Genomic DNA, 20,415 nt, shown 5'->3' with positions numbered 1-20,415 from the left:
ATTGCATAGTAAAATGGAAGAGCTTTACCTGCCAGCATTCCATCTAATCAAGCCGAATAAAGCTGCAAAGTCAGGGGGCCTAATCTGAGCGTAGTGTGTTATTGTTAGTGCGGAGACCTCGGTTTGTTATCAGGCCCTTGTTTTCTCTGCTGGCCACCACCTCAGCAAACTAATCAATGAGGCATGTGCTGCTATCGCACAGAAAGAAATGAAAAATAAACCGCTGATAATCCTTCAGTTAAAAGGTTATTCAGGTTGATAAAAGCTATTTTGCTAATTTATTTACACTTTGCTTCGGTGAGATAAAGAAAGGGAACAATTAGGGAATTCTAGGTGAGAGATTTGAAAAGGGCAATGACATTGGGTTAATATTTTATAAGGCCTGATTGGCGGGCTACTGGAGGAGTCTGTATTTACAGAAGCAGAGATGCCGTGATTTGTCCGCTTGTTTTGGTTGACTGCAAGTAAATGGAATAAATATCTTCATCTTTACCTTTCCCAATGACAAACAAAAGGAAGACGGGAAAGGTTAATTGCTCCATTTGAGGCGAATCAAAAAGGAATGTTCTTTCTGTAAACCTGAGCGAGACATGTATTGACTCCTGGATAACGTTTCATCAGCTGGCAGCAAAATGTGTCTCCATTAGGTCCAGAGGTCCACAAACCTGTCTGAAAAATACTGACCAAATATATTCCGTGTGCTTCTCAAATGTGTGTTTAAATGTGTGTGAAAAAGTTGCCAGCCATCACCAGCATTTTTTTTTTTATTTTTATCATTTACACAAAATTTTCATGTCCCAGAGAATATCTGAACATAAAATGTCAAAAGAAAGAACATAGCCTCTGGTTTTAAACAAGCAAATAAATAAATAAAAATGTGGTGAAACTTGAAGTCGCTCATCCTCGGACGCGCTGTTACCAAAAAAGCCGTGCACACAGCCAATCGAAATGGGATCTTGCACACTGAACGTGTCATTTTTGCAGCATGCACCTTCGCGCTCGTGCGGACGCATCGATTATATTCCATGTCAGCACGTGCTCTGATCGGTAAAGGGGCAGAAATTTCAGACCTCCGTTTATTAAAGAGATCTCCAAGATTTCTCTTCTTGTGGGGGGATGCACAGACCTCTCCCGAATCATCTCCAGCAGTAGCAGCCTCCGAAGCACCCCTAACTCCGTCTCCGTTTCCCTTGTAAGCTGATATTAGGATTTAAACATTCTCTATGATAAAAAATGTTTGTGAAAAAATATATTTTAATAACATGGTTTTGCCGGTTATAGAGTTCTAATGACGGTGTTCAACTTTAACCGCCACACTCCTAGTTCCGTCGCTGTGCTGTCATCATCGTGTAAAGCCCGTCCCAACGTTTCTGATTGGTGCCGCCATTTCAATGGATTAGAAATGGACTTGAATGTCCTCTTTGCCAGACTAACTTCTGGCTTTTCCCAGGCTAAAAAAAGCTAAATTTTGACCAAAAAGCTGAGAAATATATATATATATATATATATTTTTTTTTTTTTTGTCAAAGACTACATCTTGATCAGTCCATCAACACCCCCACATCCCCACATGGCTCGACATTTCATTTGCTAACATCAGGCAGTTTTTATGATTTTTAATGTTGATGGTCGCATTATCTTACATATGCTATCGCTTGTTTCGGCTTCTTCTTCACCTGTGTTTTGTACTCTTTTAGAAGATGTATAATAGCGCCTCCAACCATATAAGTGTTAAAACACAAAAAAAAACTGAAAAATTCTGTCAATGGCATTGTCTCATAAATGACCAAATTTTTGCGTTAAACTGCTTTTATTAAATCTTAACTAGGTAAATTAATTTGCTGTTAAGATATTCAAACTGACTCTAGACTGATTCCAAGTTAGATCATTAGATATTAGAGATCATTAGCTAGACATTTATACACTATGTGTGCTATTCTGTACGTAATGGAACAATTACTGTATATTGGTCTTTGATTTTCTTTTGAATAAATTATAATTAAACTGGCGTTCATGATGTCTGTTATACACTAAACTCTATTTTAATACAGAGAGGAAATTATTTACACTAGTCTTTGGATATAAGTTGCATTCAAGAAAATTGCATTCAATCCAGTGTTCACTTTGTGTGACTATATATATATATATATAGTGATTTAGCCAATGACTTGGGAAGAAAGAAATATCTTTGGATCCACTGTTTATGAAACAGATAATAAACAAATAATAAGAAACAACATTGATAAGTTGAATTCAGTTATTTGCTTCCTTTGTATTTTGGAAGTGAGATGGCCATATGTTTCATGGGTTTAATCTGATTGCTTACTCAGTGTGGTGGGACGGAGGAGATCATGTTCCAATGTGAACTCCTGGGTCAACATGGACCAAGTCCATTAAAGGGAAGCATGGTTCAGTGAAAGTTCACTCTTATTTTCTTTTCGCCATGAATGCAAAACAAAATGAGAATTCCAACATTTGTTACAAATTTGCCACTTTTTGGCCTCGGGCAAATGCAGTCTATAAAAGATCCTAAGTTTGGATTCAGAATCTGTTATTAACTATAGGCTATATGAGCAATAAAGAGAGATTGCTGGGTGATTATTTGGTTGTTGTGCTGAAAGGTTAATGAAATATAGCAGAACTCACTCACATATACAGCATACATCTACAGGTATATACACATTATCCGTGCCACAAAATACTCGGACGCTCTCAAAACTAAAACTGTTTAGTTGAAGTGCTTATTAGACCATTTAAACCTTCTTTTTACCACATCCTTTGAGGCTAGATGGTCAAATCCTAAATACCCCACCTCCCATAATTTGCACCCTGGTTGTAACCCCCTTCATTAATAACTGGTTGGCTGTGTCTGCATTGCATTTTGCAGCTAATTTCAAATGTTTACCTTCTGAGTAATACAAACCACTCAGCTTTATCTAATAAATGAATGCAAGCAAACATTGCGTTTTCCCTCTAGGGGTGAAAATCTTGTTTATTTGAATTTGTCAGCGTCGCGCTCAGCAAAACGTCACGGATAGCCTTGCTTGTACCATTGTGTGGAAAAATGTCCTCAAAAAATGAAAAGGAAAAAGGATGTAACTAAGTTTGGTAGTGGTGACATCCAGTAGTGGAGTGCACAGGGCATATCTCAGACACAAGTGGATCTCATGAACCATTGTTGTGCTCTAATAGCCTACTTTTGAGGACTTTTTGTGCTAGGCTATTTAAGGACTCAACATCCAGCACATGACAAATTGTACTTGTTCTTTTATGAAGGTCCAGCTCTTGTTCTCCCTCCGTCCTCAGTGGCCCCATAATCACTGTTTACAGAAGCGACAAACAGCAGAGAATGCTCATGCATATCTCAGCTAAATGACTGCAGTGTCCTCTTGAACATATGAGCACAGGCCGTGCTGTTTTAAGTGAAAACCTTCCGCGCTGTCGCATGATGGGGATTTCAGTTTCAAACACTTGATGTGATTCAGTTTTGTTTCCAACTTGTTTTTCAAAATGCTATCTGGTGTCATAAATTAAATACAAGCAATTGACCAAACACAAACCACACACACACTCTGTGTTTTATGGGGACTTTCCATTGACACAATGATTTTTATACTGTGAAAAAAGTATATTCTACCCTCTAACATTGAACCTACTCCTAAACATTCCCATCACAGAAAACATTCTGGATTTTTACGTTTTCAAAAAACATCACTTAGTATGATTTATACACCGTTTTCTTCATGGGGACCAAAACATTTCCCCTCAAGTATAAGGATTTCAGATATTGCCATCTTTGTGTGGGTATTTTCTCCCCATAATGGTTATTACAGGCCAAACACACACACACACACACACACACACATAAGGAATCAAAAAGCAGCACAAAATAACGATGGTTAATAACAACAACAAAAATGCTGTATGGCCTGTATCTCTTAAAGCTATAGTTCACCCAAAAATGAAAATGGCTTTAGGCATTCTACTACTATAAGTAATTTTTCAACTACATGCCAACCAACTTTCTATACGCTCTTATCTGCTAACAATTTATTTTGATGGTCCCCCAACAGACACAACTGACTATAAGTAAATGTATTGTCATTTTGTATTGTCATTATCATGTCAAACAAAGTGTAACCAAAATCTGTCATCATTTACTCAAGCTCCTGACAAAATTTTAAAGAATATACTTTTCCATACAACTGTAATGAATGGGGACTGGAGCTCAAAAGGAGCTTCAAAATGAGACAAGGCTCAATAAAAGGAATATAAAGTATCCTATACGGCTCACAGTTCTGTAAGTGAACGGAAAAAAAAAAATATTATTCAATGTCCTGAAGAACTGGATCAGTCTGATTCATGAACGAACCATTCAGACCGCTTTTGTCAACTGGTTGAATCAGTTCAGTGAAAATGATTTGTTCATGAATTGGATGCTGCAGTCTGTTCCTCACATAATGGTATTGTGTGGCTTCAAAAAAAAAAAAATAGAGTACTGTGAATTTTACGACTTTTATGCTGCTTTTTGCAATGTATTAAACCTTTTTGTTCAGCAAAAGAAAGAAATGACATGAACTGTCCTGTTAAATATTTATTGTTAAGTTAAAATATTGCTGCTACATCCTATAAAAAAGCCACTGTTCTCCTCTTCGACTCTATACTACCTTTTTCAGATATGGTGTAAACACTCCGTGAGCAGATCCCACCACAGCCCGCAGGTTAAACGTCTGCTTTGTTCACAATCCCCTGCTCTTCCTGGAGCTAAAGTTGATGTGACATTTTGTCCATTTTTTTGTCCAAGTTTTTTCTGCTTTTGGCATTGTTGAGTGTGGAGGGAAGAAGGCTTTTACCATCAGATGCTGTCTGTTGAGGTCTTTCATAAATAATTAAGCTCAGTACATTGAAAGTGATGACAGCAAAACTGTCATGCGATCTCCCACATAAGATCAAAGAAGTGTTTCTATAGGACAAGAAATTCCATTTTAGGGCATTCTCTGGGTCGGCCATGTGATTGTTTGTTGCCGCGGTCTTTTTAGCTCTCTTGTGACAAGTGCTATACAGTATATTTGAAGTGATAGTCTTGATACACTGAAGGGACAATGCAAAGATGAATTGAAAAAATTCCTAAAGATGAACCTAAGATAAGTGTGAAATCCCTACTGGAACATTTATATGAGGTATGAAGTAGATGATGTCTCTATTTCCGTTGCATGATGCGATGTGGAAATGATTCTGTCACATCTGAACAGGCTGATATGGTTCAAACTCCTTACAGTGTGAATGGCCCCAGGCCTGACTATATCCAGTGATGCTCTTTCTCATGGCTAAAACTCTGAGCAGTTTATGGCCTCTTTTGTTTTTAGTGTGCAAAGTGAAGAATTTCCGTTTCAATTTCATGCCTGTCAGGAATAAAACATGATAAAACGCAATGAAATGCAGCTCATCTGCTCAGTCTGTAAATGGACTAAACTGATGCACATGACAGAATTTGGTGGTACATGAATAAGTGAGTTTTTTGGCCTTGGGTTGTAGTCAACTCTTCTGCTTTTTTTTTTTTTTTTTTTTGGCCATGAAAATGAGGCCCTGTTTAGTCACTGGAAAAGCAGAGAACGAATCCTTGAGTTAATGAAGGTCTCTTTCAATCATGTTCTGATATGCCATTGTAACGCAAGTGCTGTGAAATATAGGCAATGTCCTGAAAATGAGCTTTTTTCTTTGGTAACAACCAAAAGCAGGAGCATTTGTTTGTTTGTTTGTTTGTTTATTAGCAATTTTAATTGTTAACATGGCGGCACGTAAAGGTTGGTTGGTTGGTTGGTTGCTTGCTTCTTACAGTGTTTTGGTTTAATGATGAACATGAATGGAGGGTCTTGTGTATCAGGATGTGTAGTTGTCATTGAAACAATGCTACATATATCAGTTGACCAACTCATCATATTTTTAATGCTTTTGGTATGTAGTATGTAGTTTGGTATAGGTAAAGTCTTGAGAAATATTCCCATTGGCTGAAGCGCCCTTGGTAACAACCACAATTTTATTAGGGATGCTCTCTGTAAAGAAATATATCTTTGAGATTAAGCAAGCTACTTTTTTGTTGTTGCTGAAATTAACGTTGTAATGTTGTGTGAAAAATATCTGACAATCAGCACGGAGGGTCGCTTTTTTTTCCCTCCGTCGGATTTGGCAATTGTTTCGTCATTAATCATTGTGTGATCTTGGTCACTCATTTCAAGTAATAAAAGTTTCAATCATAAACGCACAACAGGTCTGAATCACTCAGTCACACCAGCTTCCAGCTACGACTCCTATTAAATCAAGCAAGCAGAACGTTTCCTAAGGCAGCCTTTTTCTTTTTAATTTCCGAAAGAACCGTAGAATATCATTCATTACTAGAACTACACATATTTAGTTTTTAAAAGTCTCATAAATCAATAGTGGCCTGACTGCAATAATTATAACAAGTTAACATGTAATTTCCAGGCCGAAAGCCGCATGGCCAGATTTTAGCATATGCAAACGAGGTAATTCAAATAGTGTAGGGATATTAATACAGAAGGGCAGGTAACGAGGTGCGGGTTATGAATTATGCATCAAAAAGTGGTTGATCTTCAATAAAGGAAATGAATTCACTGTGTAATCTAATTAGTTATGGAAGTCTATTATGTCGAGCAGCAAAAAGCAACTGTCCTTGAAAAGGAATTTATTTACAGTACATGTTAGCTCTTCGGGATGGAATTGCGTTCTGGTCCGAATGTTAACGGCAACCTCTGTCCCTCACCCCTCCCCTTCTCTCTCCACTTCCCTCTACCTCCCCCTTTCCGCCACTTCACTTCTGTTTTAGCTCAAGACCCGGGAGGCCTCCGAAACGGACCCAGAGTGTGACATCGCCGGAGAACCCTCACATCATGCCGCACTCTGTGCCAGGCCTCATGTCGCCGGGAATCATTCCCCCCACAGGTAACTCACGCAGACCTCCTCCCACGCCCCGGCCCGTTCTCGTAGCGACCCGCTGCACATCCGTTAAATGGCACACTGCAAAATCTGACAGCCCTCACCCAAACTACCAGCCAGAACCATTGACCGTGCCTGCCGACCCCTCTCCCTTCCCAGCAAGTCCTCCCTGAACCCCCCCACCCCCTTTGTGCAATCAGAGCTCCTGAATAAATTGGAGTGGAGAGTTGTTCTCTTCCAGATTATTATAGTAGATGTTGCATTCTGCCTTGAGTGGATTTTAATTAGCCCGATTAAATCCACTTCACTGCTAAATGTACATATAGGCCGTCGTGATGTTAAAGTAAGCTTATCGCCACAAGAATCAACAACAACCGTTTGTGCTTTCAGTTGGCCTGGAGCAACTCTTATGCTTTTGTTCTATTTATGGCTGGTTTTCATTGTAGCTGCTTTGAAGTCACTCACAAGAAAGGGCCCTGATTTACATATCGTGCTCTCGGTTGTCCTGCCATCTTTTAATAACACACACTCATTCGGTTATGGTTCACTCCTTGTTAATGTACAGTTAACTTAAATCTCTCTTGTGGATTCTTGAGCGATTATTTAACACACAGCCATATAGTTATCATTTTTAAACCAAACCATTTGTTTGTGTTTTTATTTTTATTTTTTCATTGCAAAGGGGGGCCATGCAACTTTTGTGAAAATGATAAAAAATGCTGGTGCTGGCTGGCAACTTTTTTCAAAAATGCTGGCGGGGAAAGAGTTAAGTGCACCTGGGAAACTCTACCTCTGTTTCAGCCACTGTTGCAGTCACGAATTCAAATCGGAAACATAACATGGAAACAAAAAAAGAATAATTATATTGTTAACAATAAACCCAAATAAATACATTTAAACTACACTGAATTTCAAACTATGCAAATTATACATTTCTAAACATTTCTTATTTATACATTATATCAAAATTAAATATTTGTTACATAATGCAAACCTTGAATTGTGAATGTTTCGTACATTGATCCAAAATTATTCGTTATAATTCACTACAGACTTTCTTTCATTCACTGATCTATATTTAGATTATGGATAATATACAGTCACAGAAAGGATTATTAGGAACACCAATTTCCCATTAATGAAATTGAAAGCATCAACCAATCACATGGCAGTTGCAATGCATTTGGGGGTGTAGTCCTGGTCAAGACAATCTCCTGAACTCCAAAATGAATGTCAGAATGGGTAAGAAAGGTGATTTAAGCCATTTTGGTGCCAGACGGGCCGGTCTGAGTATTTCACAATCTGCTCAGTTACTGGGATTTTCACGCACAACCATTTCTAGGGTTTACAAAGAATGGAGTGAAAAAGGGAAAAACATCCAGTATGCGGCAGTCCTGTGGGAAAAATTGCCTTGTTGATGCTAGAGGTCAGAGGAGAATGGGCCGACTGATTCAAGCTGATAGAAGAGCAACGTTGACTGAAATAACCACTCGTTACAACCGAGGTATTCAGCAAAGCATTTTTGAAGCCACAACACGCACAACCTTGAGACGGATGGGCTACAACAGCAGAAGACCCCACCGGGTACCACTCATCTCCACTACAAATAGGAAAAAGAGGCTACAATTTGCAAGAGCTCACCAAAATTGGACAGTTGAAGACTGGAAAATGTGTTGCCTGGACTGATGAGTCTCGATTTCTGTTGAGACATTCAGATGGTAGAGTCAGAATTTGGCGTAAACAGAATGAGAACATGGATCCATCATGCCTTGTTACCACTGTGCAGGCAGTTCTGCTAAGGCAGTTCTAAAGGCGAAAGGCGGTCAAACACAGTATCAGTATGGTGTTCCTAATAATCCTTTAGGTGAGTGTATTTTATTATATTATAATATATATAAAGTATATATATATATATATATATATATATATATATACACACACACACACATAATACAGTATATATATATATATATATATATATATATATATATATATATTATTTCAGCACCTTGTTTGTTAGATCTGTTTTTCTATTTTTCAAGAATTCCCAGTTTCCCACTTGTAAATATGACTTTCATGTGCTTTTAGTTATGAAATATCCAACTTTACATGATGGCACATATATTAAAGTGATATATATTTTAATTAATTGTTAAGAAATACATTTAAATTATATTTATTCTGTATTTTCATTTTAATTTACCAATATATTTTGTGAATTTGGCCGCCACTCTTTTGAAACATCTCAAAAACACAATACTTTTATTTTATTATTTGAAGAGTTGATGCAAAAGCCTCTAAGTGCCATTTGAAATTTTCTTCTTGAATGATCATTTTTATCAAGTTTGTATATTTAAGTTCAGTGATTTCACTTAAATGGCAATGATAATTACCTATTAATTATTATTAAAGTGAAATTACTGAACTTAAATATACAAGTTTGATAAAAATCATCATTAAAGAAGAAAATTTCAAATGGCATTTAGAGGCTTTTGCATCTGAACTCTTCATTTATTTATTTTTTAATTTATAAATTTCAGCTTTCAGCTCAAATAATAGAGCAATAGCGCTATAATCACCAATGTCATGGGTCTAGTTTACAGGGAATGCATTAAACATGTAACTTGAATGGAGTGTTGCTTTGAATAAAAGTTTCTGTCAAATGCTTAAAATATAAAGGTAAATACTTGAATCGAACGAGGCACTAATCTAAAATAGTTTATGCACAAACCTAATTTATTTCCTGTATTTTATTTCATTTGCAATCTGATATGCAATCTGATATTTCTGAGGAGGGAACTATTGAAATTTCAGCTTGGCAAAAGAACTGGTCAACTTGAATAATGCCACTGTAGCATTAGAACATTCTGCTTGGGAAACTGCATCCAACTGTCCCTTTACAGTGTCCCTAGGCAGTTTTGAAAGTATGGAATTTGATTTGAAGAATAGACCTAAAGTAGATCTAATGCCTTGAAATATGAAAAGCTAAATTTTGAACACTTTTTTTTTTAAAACAATATCAGTCTTTTTTATAGACCCTTGAACTTAGAAAATGCCATCAACCCATTTTGCGTCATGGTTTCTCTCCACCGCCACAGAGGATGCGTTAAATTGGACATTGCCTTGAGATGGCAGTGACCATAGACTGTAAAAAATGGCTGTGATGAACAAAATAAATGGTTATAGTATATATAAAACAAAAATTGAAATGTGTAAACATGCAAAAAGTAACACGTATGCATATGAATCGTTTCTCGAGGGGCACAAAACAAGTTTCTCGTGTGCATGTAAAAATCTGTATATTTTATTATTTTTTATATTTTTATATTAGTGGCTCTGTATGTTGTCACTTCGAAAAAATCAATGAAAAATAAAAATATTTACAATTGACTACTATAAACCTAAGCTGATAAAGCTGAACAAAATGCTGTATGAACCATTTATGTTAAATATGGCCTGAACATCTACAGATAAGTTTGAAAGTGTGAGTCTGAAGTGGAATTTTGAAATGGAAAATGTGTAGGAACACCCTGCCTTTATGTTTGAGTGAGGTCAGCCTATCAGTGTTTTGTTTAGAAACATGAACTTAAAGGCCAGTGGGAGAGCCCAGGATGAGAGTCTTCTCTTATTTAGTCCTGAGAAACCATGACAAAAACCCTTTGATATCCAGGCCTTTAAACCATGAGAGAGGCTCTGATCTTGACATTTTGGTTGAAACATCTGAAGAAAGTAACATTTTATACAATCAAGTTTGTAAGGTTCTTCGGTTGTTTGATGAAGCGGCATACAATGAGTAGATCCAATGAGAGTTGCTTCCGTTCGGCTCTTGGATCCCAGATATCTTGACCAGCACCAGGATTGGGAGAGCAAATGTAGACAACAACTCAATACAGCATGAAGTGGTGGTTGTATCGTTGTTGATGTAACTTCATCATAAAAGAGTATATTTTTAATATTGGCAAATGTTCAGGGCCTTTGTGCACAATGCTCTTAATGCAGCACTTGAGATGTTTTCCTTCCAGTTGCATGTCATTTAGCACCACAGTTACACTGCGAGAATGGAGCCATTTTTATCTCACTGTTGGTCTCAGATTACAGTTATATTGACCAGAAATTACTCACCAGAAATATGAAATCTTACAAGTCATTTGACAGAAATAAGAACCATGAAATGGAGTTCTAATATGACATCATTTACATATACCATTCAAAAGTCTGTGGTCAGTAAGACTGTTTTAAAAAGATCTTAATACATTCAGCAAGATTGTAATCTACTGATCGAAAGTGACAGTAAAACATTCATAATGCACCAAAATGTTTCTATTTCAAATAAATGTTGTTATTTTAACATTTATTATCATCCTGGAATTTTTTACCACAGAAATGTTCTTGAAAAGAAAGTCATTATTAGAATGATTTCTGATAGATCATGTGACACTACCTGGAGATATTATGCTAAAAATTCAGCTTTGCCAGTAAAATCCATTTTAAAATATATTCAAATAGAAAACATATACATATTTGTGTATACAGCGTTATATATACTGAAAACACATTGTCTAATGTACAGTGAACAGTGTTTTACAGCTATTCAGGTAATGGCGTCAGAGTATCGTTCCATCAGTCTGTCATTATGGACACAATCAACTAGAAATGGGAGAATAGACACAAAAAGAGGTTAATGAAACATGAGGCCTTCACGCCGATGCAAGATTACACTGTCATAAACAGATCAGTCAACTCTAATGTGACTCTCCTCAACCGAGTGTCGGCAGTTTATAATTGATGTGCTGTATTTGGCTCTAATGCAGACAGAACAATTCAGATGCATTCATTCACCCAGTCCTCATTGGCACAACCTCCGCTTTGTGTGTGCGCGATCGGTCCTCAATAGTCACTGAAACGGAGCTCGTTTCTGCAAATATACTGAGTCACATTTAGCCTTGATCTCTATTAGGAGCGCGCAACATTGAGTCAGTAGATAAGCACTTTCTTATCATAAGACTGGCTAAGTCACTCTTTGTGTACTGATGTGAAGTTAATCTGATCTTAATTTAATTACACTATTAGTGGAAGGAGGCACATACATTTCTTATTTGTTGTAAGAATGTTCTGACATTGAGCAGGTATGGGGCAGCCCGCATGTTAATTAATAATGAACATTCTGACAATATTCAGAGGCATGACAGCGTTAAGCCAGTCTGCTGCTGGTTCCTTTGCATATTAATAGATCCTTCATTATTATTTAATATGACAGCTGCTCCAAGGGCTACGATCAGACCCCATCTCTATTATTTGCTGTTTTGTGCGCAGTATGACAGTACCAAGTGATTCTTTATTTGTCTCCTCCCCACGCCCCCGTCTTGCGCCCGTCTGCCCGCTCGTTCTCTTTCATGCTCGGCTGTTAATATGTGGCTGAAGAGATCCTTGTGTCTGTGAAAAAAAACAGACATGTGGGTCTGAATCTAAAGGTGACTTTCAAAAGTCGAAACATTGCGATCTGCTCTTGGTGCTTGGCATACTAATGAATGCTAATTGAAGAAGGAGTGGGTTGCTCGTTGTGATGCTCAGACGTACACGGGCCCTATACGAGTGGACTTGTTGCTGATGTGAAGAAGAGTTTGTGGATGGGTACTCTGATGTTGATGTCAGTCAAACCCTCTTGTAGCCTATGATGGATGTTGCTTGCGATCTAATGAACTAAACTATCTCTCTGGAACAATAGTGAATGATAATGCAGAAGAGGACCAATACACGTAGCTTGTAGGTGTAGCAGTGGCTCTCAACTGGTTTTTGACTGCTTCAGATTTTACATTGTACGTCAAGTAGTGGCTCAGTGAAGTACCAGAATGGTTTACAAATTAAATTGTATTTATTTATTTCCATATCAATGTATTTCACAGTTGTTATCTAATTATATATTTTCTCCAAAACATGGTTGGCTCAAACCATGTTTGTCCTTGCTGCGAGTAAACCAATAGTTAATGTGGGCCGTGTTTCATCTAATTTCTGCTTGTATGGTTTTGTTGATTTTTTTTTTTATTTTTTTAAGATTGATTCATTTTATTATTATTACTATTATTATTCATTTATTCATTTTTGACTGATACAATCAATTTGTCCTAAATTTTGAAGTTTAATTGGTCTTTCCACAGAATTTGAAAAAAACTATTTATTTTGCTATCATAACTACTGTTTCGTAGAAACATATGTTTATTTTCCTTGCAGTCGTTGACTTTACCATTTTTGGGTCACAATCCACCAGCTGGGAGCCGCTGTGTTTAGCTGTTTATTGATAACATCCATACCTGCAGGACATTACGCATCACCATGTCCATTTTAGTTGATCAATGAATATGATGGATGTTTAATGCATTATTGAAGCACTTGCTTAATTGTTGGAAGTTAAAATTCTGGTCCCCGAGTTTTCACACAAGCAACCGGAAGGTGATTTTCTTCTTTTTCTCTTCTATGCATACATCTCATTTAGAAAACAGTTGACTCTCTCCCATTAGACGCAAATGAAGATTGACCTTCGGTGCGACTGGAGGCCATATTTATTATAAGTGGAGGGGGGGAGTAGATCCCCTCTGCTGCTGCAAGGCATGAATATACAACAGCAAACGAGAGCGGCCACTCCGACACAATGTATACGATACATCAATATGGTACTGATGTACTTTAAAATGCAAACAAGCCCAGAAAGCCGGTGGCATGCAGTGTTGTCCACACCATCTGCTTGTCTGCTGCTGGGGAGGCAAGGTGGCGTATTAAAGCCACATGTTCGATATCTTTCTTTTTCCCGTTCTCTTCGCGCTCAGGAAAAGAGACAGTGGCCAAATGGCCGCAGTCGAGTCATGTCAGTGAAAGTGACACTTTAGTGATGATGAATTTGCCAATTGGCTTCCCTCACATGGGGAAAAACAAAAGCCAAACTATGAGCGTATCACTTAGTGGTACATAAGAGGATTTGGAGATTTTAAGGGCTGTTATCTTGGAAGAATTTTAAATACTGACTGCATCTTTTTAATAAGTTTGCTAAAAAGCGACATATTATATCTGTCAATTTAGCGACAAATGACAGGCTTATGTGTAATGATATGGGAAGAAAACATACAACAGTTGACTCGGTATTGCCTATTCAGTGTTTTATTTATCTTCCACCTATAATGTTGAGGATACTTTTTGGGGGTTATTTTCTTCCACATTAATATGCAAGTAGTTAATTGGCATATCTTGAAATTAATTGTACTCATTTTAAATGAATTAAGTGGATAATAATCATTAAATATGCAGGATACAGATCTGTTTAAATGATGCATTAAAACAGGAAAAAAAAAATCACAATATTTAATATTTTTTGGTAGTGACATGACGTTGCTCAGCCCCTATCCCAGAATCCACTTTGCCTCATAAATGAGGTTATTGTACTGTAACCATTTTCAATACAATGTACGTATAAAATGAGACTGCGTTCACAGGATTCACTGAACACTGGATGAATCAAAGCTGAGCCTTTTTTTCCAGCATTCACATCGTTTCATTAATCTTCATTCATGGATTCAAGGTCTCTTTCAAGGATCCTCCTTTTACTTTCTGCGAGTCTTTCAGGTGTTTTGTCATTGAAAAAGAGTAAATGACAGCGAGTCAGTTCTTTATCCAATCTCTCCATCTCCACTGTGCTCCTTTTAAACAAATCAAACAATGGGGAAAAAAAATGTAATACTGCCAGTGGAGCCAAAAGACTTTGAATTGCAGCGTTCCTGTTCATTCAGAGGGAATGACAATGGATTTGCCGTTTGAGATGTTACAGACATTTATTTATGTATTTGTGCATATTTGAGCCCGTCTTCTTCGGTTTCCCACTGTTACAGAGTGTTTGTTTTCACTTTGTCGTACATCCCCACCCGTTTATTTACAAACAGAAACCATGGCAACATGTCAGTCCTGATATGTTCTCCTGACTCCATCTGTCACCCTCAAAGCTCAACGGCGTCATCTTTGCATTTAGAGAGAAAAAGAGATGGAAATAAGAGAAGACGTACATGACAGTGAGGCTTCCAGCTGAAAATGTTGCATCAGTCCTATAGGGCCAGCTGTGTAATCAAAAACAGCAAAGCTACTGTCGGTGATGGGATGCAAATGATCTGCTCTAGTTAAGATGCGGTGCTAGACTGAGTTAGGCTAGTGATGGGAGAAAAGACCGTCAAACTGTTATAGAGCAAAAAGCAGTTTTTCCCTCTTCTTTCTGAGGTAAAGCACTACTCAAAGTAATGTGTGATTTTAATAACATGAGTGTAAAATTGTTCTTTTGCCTTATTACATGTATTGATATTGGATATTTAATTATGCATGTTTATTTCCTCTATTTTTACATTTAGATTACCTTTGCGGTCATTTGATGCTCACTAAAGGTAATATTTAAACACAATAGGATACATTTATGATGTTATATTTAGCAAATTTCGAAATGAATATCGATTTTTATTTTATTTTATTTTTATATTTATTTTTTTAGACACAATATTATAATACAGTACAGCCAAACATTTGGGGTCAGTATAATTTTTCTTCACAACTTTTATTCAGAAAAATACAGTGAAAACAGTGATTTTGTGAAATATTGTTACAATTTGGAATAACTTTTCAGACATGTAAATATAAATGTAATTATATTTTATATTTTCAGCAGCCATTATTCCAGTCTTTAGTGTCACATGATCCTTCAGGAATCATTCTAATATGCTGATTTTGTGCTCAATAAACATGTTAAAAAACAGTTGGGATTTTTTTTTTTTTTTTTTGTGGAAACATTTTTTTCAGGATTCTTTGATATAGAAAGTTCAAAAGAACAGCATTTGAAATCTTTTCCTGCACTATAAATGTCTTTACTGTCACTTTTTTACTAATTTAATGCATCCTATTTCAAATTGATTTTTTCACCTTTAAAATTTGGAACGTCTTGTTCTCATGTTATTCTCCTTGAAATTCCTGCACAATGTTTTTTTCTTGAAGCATTTATTGATCATACCTTTGTTTTAGGTCCATTTGAGCTGAATCCTTATGATGCAGTGACTCCATCTTTCTGTCCTCCACCTGCAGGTCTCACAGCCGCTGCTGCAGCCGCTGCGGCCGCCACCAACGCTGCTATTGCAGAGGCCATGAAGGTGAAGAAGATCAAACTGGAGGTGATGAGCAGCTACCATGGTAGCAACACCCAGCACGTGGCCGACTCAGAGAACGGAGACCTCAGCTCTAGTGTGGGTGAGTCACCATCCACCAGCACTGAATGCTGGCCCTGTTAACAGCCGTCTCGCAACCCGTCACAAGTGGTCAGGCAAGACACATGGCTGTTTACACTTGGGAGTAACATGCTTCTCAAATGTGTCTTCTGCGACTGCTTGTGATCAGATTTTGAGGGGAGGGTGCCTTATTTAATACTAAATATTAATAAAGTGAAGAAAAATAAGACATTTTTGTTTGATTTAACCAATGATCAGACATGTCGTAGATGTTCTGTAAAGTCTTGTGCATGCATATGTATGTGCTTTCCAGATTTTCAACTAGAATGTTTTCTTTTTTTTTTTTAGAGGCACATTTTGGCACGTTTTTGATTGGCACATGAGTTGGTGGGACTCATCAGGGCAGAATGCGATGTGTTTTCCATTTCCTCCACATATACGTAGTCTGAGCATTCACAAAATGTTTTGGACCCCATTTACACCTTTATTTAGTGTTCACTCAGATGACCAGAAACTGACCAGAAGCACTCAAAGCTTTCAATGCCAGTTTGAACAGAGTTGTAAACTTAAAGGGATCATTTATCCAAAAATGAATTGTTCCAATATTGAAGTCATTGGGGCCCATTAACTGTTTGGTTACCCATATTTTTCAAAATTTCTTCTTTTGTGTTCAGCAGAATAAATAAATTAGGGTGAGTAAATGATGACTGAATTTTCATCCCTTAAAGTTATAGTCATTATTTAGACAGTTTTATTATAGACATTATTATAGACAGTTATAGTTATACTGCCATTATTTACTGACACTCATGTTGTTACAAACCTGAATGACTTTCTTTCTTCTTTGAAACACAAACTGTTTACATCCACACAATAAAAGTCAGTAGATCAAAGGTCCACATTTTTCAAAAATAAATGAAAATGTTTAGATGAAAAATATTTTTTTTTTGTTCCCTAAAAGAAAGTCAGGTTTACAGTTTTAGAATGACAATTTTGTGTGAACTATGCCTTTAAGAACAAACTGCTGTTATCAAAGTAAACATTATTAATTCTATTTATCTATGCAAAATCCTTAAAATAGGTTTTTAGGCTCACTTAAATGCAGATCAAACGGCAAACCATACCAAATCTGTAAGAAAACTAGAAAGCTTTGTGTAATCTTGTTTTGAGCAGTCAGTTTGTTTGGTTGATTCCAAATTCATCATTAGCAGGTAATGCACTTTTAAAGTAGCTACACATCAAATGCATCCATGAGCACTTTATCCCAAAGCTAATAGCTATTAAGCGAGCTGCTAATTCAATTTGGTGAAGAAAATTAGTTTTGAATGTCCCCCGCTCCAATTAATCGTTTCTCAGATACATTCAGATTTTTTCCTCTCTCTCTCTCTCTCTCTCTCTCTCTCTCTTTGCAACATTACTTAAAGCCATTTTTTGTGGAAATTACACTGTTATATTAAACCACAAATCCATTACAAATGATTCAGTTACCATAATCCCAGAGCTGAACTGTGCGTGTGTAATTTCCATTGTGAATATCCATGCTGCGTCGAGGATTTCCCAGCTGCATTTGACACGAGGAGTTTTGGCAAAACACGGTGCGCTCTAAGCAGATTTATCGAAAGGAAGCCGCGCGGAGCTGAGGTCATCTAACTGCGAACGGCGGCGGGGGGCCGCGAGGTCACCGAAATAAAGATAAATGCGAATCGGAATAGGCGAGGCTGCGGCAATGGGGCTAATAAGAAACTGTTTTTATCTTTTTACAATTTAAATTGTAACCTTGAGCATGCAGACTCCCTGAAGAATAATAATTTCAGGCCCAGCGGTGAGCGAAGGAGCCAAACTAGAGAGGCATTAGAAGCCCTGAGTGAAATATATGGCTGAGACGCCTCTCCGGCCCATCCACAATCAATTGGATTCTTTTACTTTAATATTTACTCGCAGCGATGAGATGCTAGTCTGCATGGTGATGAACAGTCTACCTCTGGCGTTTGAAGGTGACCTGTCACCGCGTATGGACAAATCTCTCGCTCGCAGAAATGTAGAAAATAAATCATTAAAGGCAGGCGGGCCTCTCATTCCGGGATTTAAATCACTCCCAGATTTATGATTTAAATTAATGCTTCGTTTGGTCAAAAGAACGGAGGCCCGAGACAAATGATGTTTGGTACTGAAGCCATCCTAATATTGATTACTGGATGTCAGTGCAATCTCTTGTTTATATCGAGCACTCTCCTGTGACGGGGTGGCCAATAGGAGTCACCCGCATGATAAGAGGGCGAAATATAGCTTCTTCTATTCAGCCAGCCAGAGGGGAGAAACAAGCTCCTTTCAGCCTTTAATTGCAACATAAATTAGGTTTTTAAGTGAAATAGACAGTGTTTTCCATTCCCGTCTCCCAGCGAATTCCCTCACTGCTCCGGATCATTACTACATTAAAACGGAAAGGTCATTTCGCCAGAGAACCGAGAGACTGATATCGCATCGGGGTGTTTTAAAAGAGTGCCAGGGAAAACACACAACTGTGAAAATAAACTCTTAGCTGCGGTGCTCTGCTGACTTCTGCCTTTCTGAGCCTCGTGATTGGCTCTAATGGTTTTGGGCTGTGAATGCCTATTATGTCCTGCTTATAGGCGCGCTTTTTTTTTGCAGCTGGAGTCCAGAGTTTGAAATCATTTGACAGATATAGGGATGACTTCAGAGCAGAGGAACTCAGTTAAACACTCTAGACTGGGGTGAACAATGTCATGAGCAGGAAGTACTATATTAAAACATCTTGCTATGATGTTTTATTTAGAGACACTTACTTACATGAAAGTGTAATTATTTTTCTAAATGTCACTAGGGGCAACACCACCAATAACAATAATCATCATCATACAAACTATTATTATTATTAAGGGTGTTTATGTGTGTGTGTTTTTATAGAATTTATGAGCACACCAATTTCAATAAGGACATGGGTATTTCACTGGTATATCACATAAACCTACTTTATTTCCTGAATCCTTGTAATTGAAATGGCTTAAAAAAAACATACAAAAAAATATAAAAATGCATAAAGTTTTCTTGGGTAATGGATGTAATATAAAGGGAATATAACATACAGTTTGTACAGTATAAAAAAAAACCCCAAAGCATAACTCATATGGAATTTCCTAACAATCATAGGTATACCAACGTGTGTGTGCATGTTTATTTGCTGTAGTATATTTGTAAGGGGGGAAAGTTTCCCAGCATTGCAATGGTGTTGTTGATGGTTGCTTGGTACTTTAAATATATACACACACTCTATTCCTCCAATGATATATATTCTAATTGAGATTCTCAGTTTAGAGCAGAATAGATTTAGTCTGAAGTAGAGACAGGCTGGTATTAAGTGTGTGAAGGACATTGTACTCTTCTTCGGACTTGTTGATGTTGATGCAAATTGGATGGGCTAATGTTTCTTCTGCATTAAATATTCAGCTCAATCACTCTCGCCGGCTTGCATCACTATTATTAATTACAAAAACAGAGAGAAAAACAGTCAGCCAGTTCAAATTGGAGCCAAATAGCCAAACAGCCTAAGCGAGAGAAGAGGTGGTGAACGTGATTAAGCTTAGCGCTCGCTTCCCTTTTGATTCTTCCCCAGCATTTTTTCAAGGAGGTGGGGGGTTCCCTTCTCTTACAATGTGGATTGTTCCATTGACTCACGGCACAGGAAACGGCACAATTCAAGATCACAAACCAAGCAAAACATGTGCCTGGAAGACAAGCAAACTGTGATCCATTCTAGGGCATTGAATAGACCTGAACCAAAACCAACACCTGCCCTTTTCAGCATGATGAATTGTTCGACTTTTTTTTTTCATTCATTTTTTATATCTTTCTTTCCCGTTTTGTGACTCATTTGCTGCCTTCAGGTTAAGAAATGGAAGGAGGTGAAAAGAATCCCTCTTTTGGTGGCCACTGGGTGCCATTTTGCATCTGATTCCTTGCCACGGCAACGTTAATGGACCTTAAATCCTCTCCGTAATTAGATGGGGGAATTGTGTGTATCACCAACCAGATGATGCTGCCATAATGAAATAAGCGACAAACTTTCAGGCATGTATGTGCGCACATGCTTGTGTGGGTTTCTCTGATTTAGCAAGTTAGCGTGCTCAGACCTGGCCCAGACCTCGCGTTTAGCATTTTGGGGGACGTGGGGGAGCGCAAACCTGTCACGTCAGGGCCGGTG

General features: G+C 37.5%; 1 protein-coding gene across 6 annotated transcripts in view; it reads left to right on the top strand.

Moving 5' to 3' along the window:
- dachd (dachshund d) overlaps positions 1 to 20,415 on the top strand; it is a 115,812-nt gene that overhangs the window by 47,458 nt on the left and 47,939 nt on the right. For 3 of the 6 annotated variants that reach the window (XM_039655380.2, XM_039655381.2, XM_039655378.2), the window contains exons 2-4: positions 6,845 to 6,960; positions 15,336 to 15,368; positions 16,057 to 16,218. In XM_039655380.2, the coding sequence (XP_039511314.2) occupies positions 6,845 to 6,960; positions 15,336 to 15,368; positions 16,057 to 16,218 (311 nt within the window). The remainder of the gene's footprint in view (positions 1 to 6,844; positions 6,961 to 15,335; positions 15,369 to 16,056; positions 16,219 to 20,415) is intronic. The other 3 variants (XM_039655383.2, XM_039655382.2, XM_039655384.2) reach the window with 2 other exon arrangements.

The sequence above is a fragment of the Pimephales promelas genome, chromosome 7 (genome assembly GCF_988280905.1).
Source record: "Pimephales promelas chromosome 7, fPimPro1.hap1.1, whole genome shotgun sequence".
In the NCBI taxonomy this organism is placed as follows: domain Eukaryota; kingdom Metazoa; phylum Chordata; class Actinopteri; order Cypriniformes; family Leuciscidae; genus Pimephales; species Pimephales promelas.
This window is presented reverse-complemented; position numbering and strand designations above follow the sequence as displayed.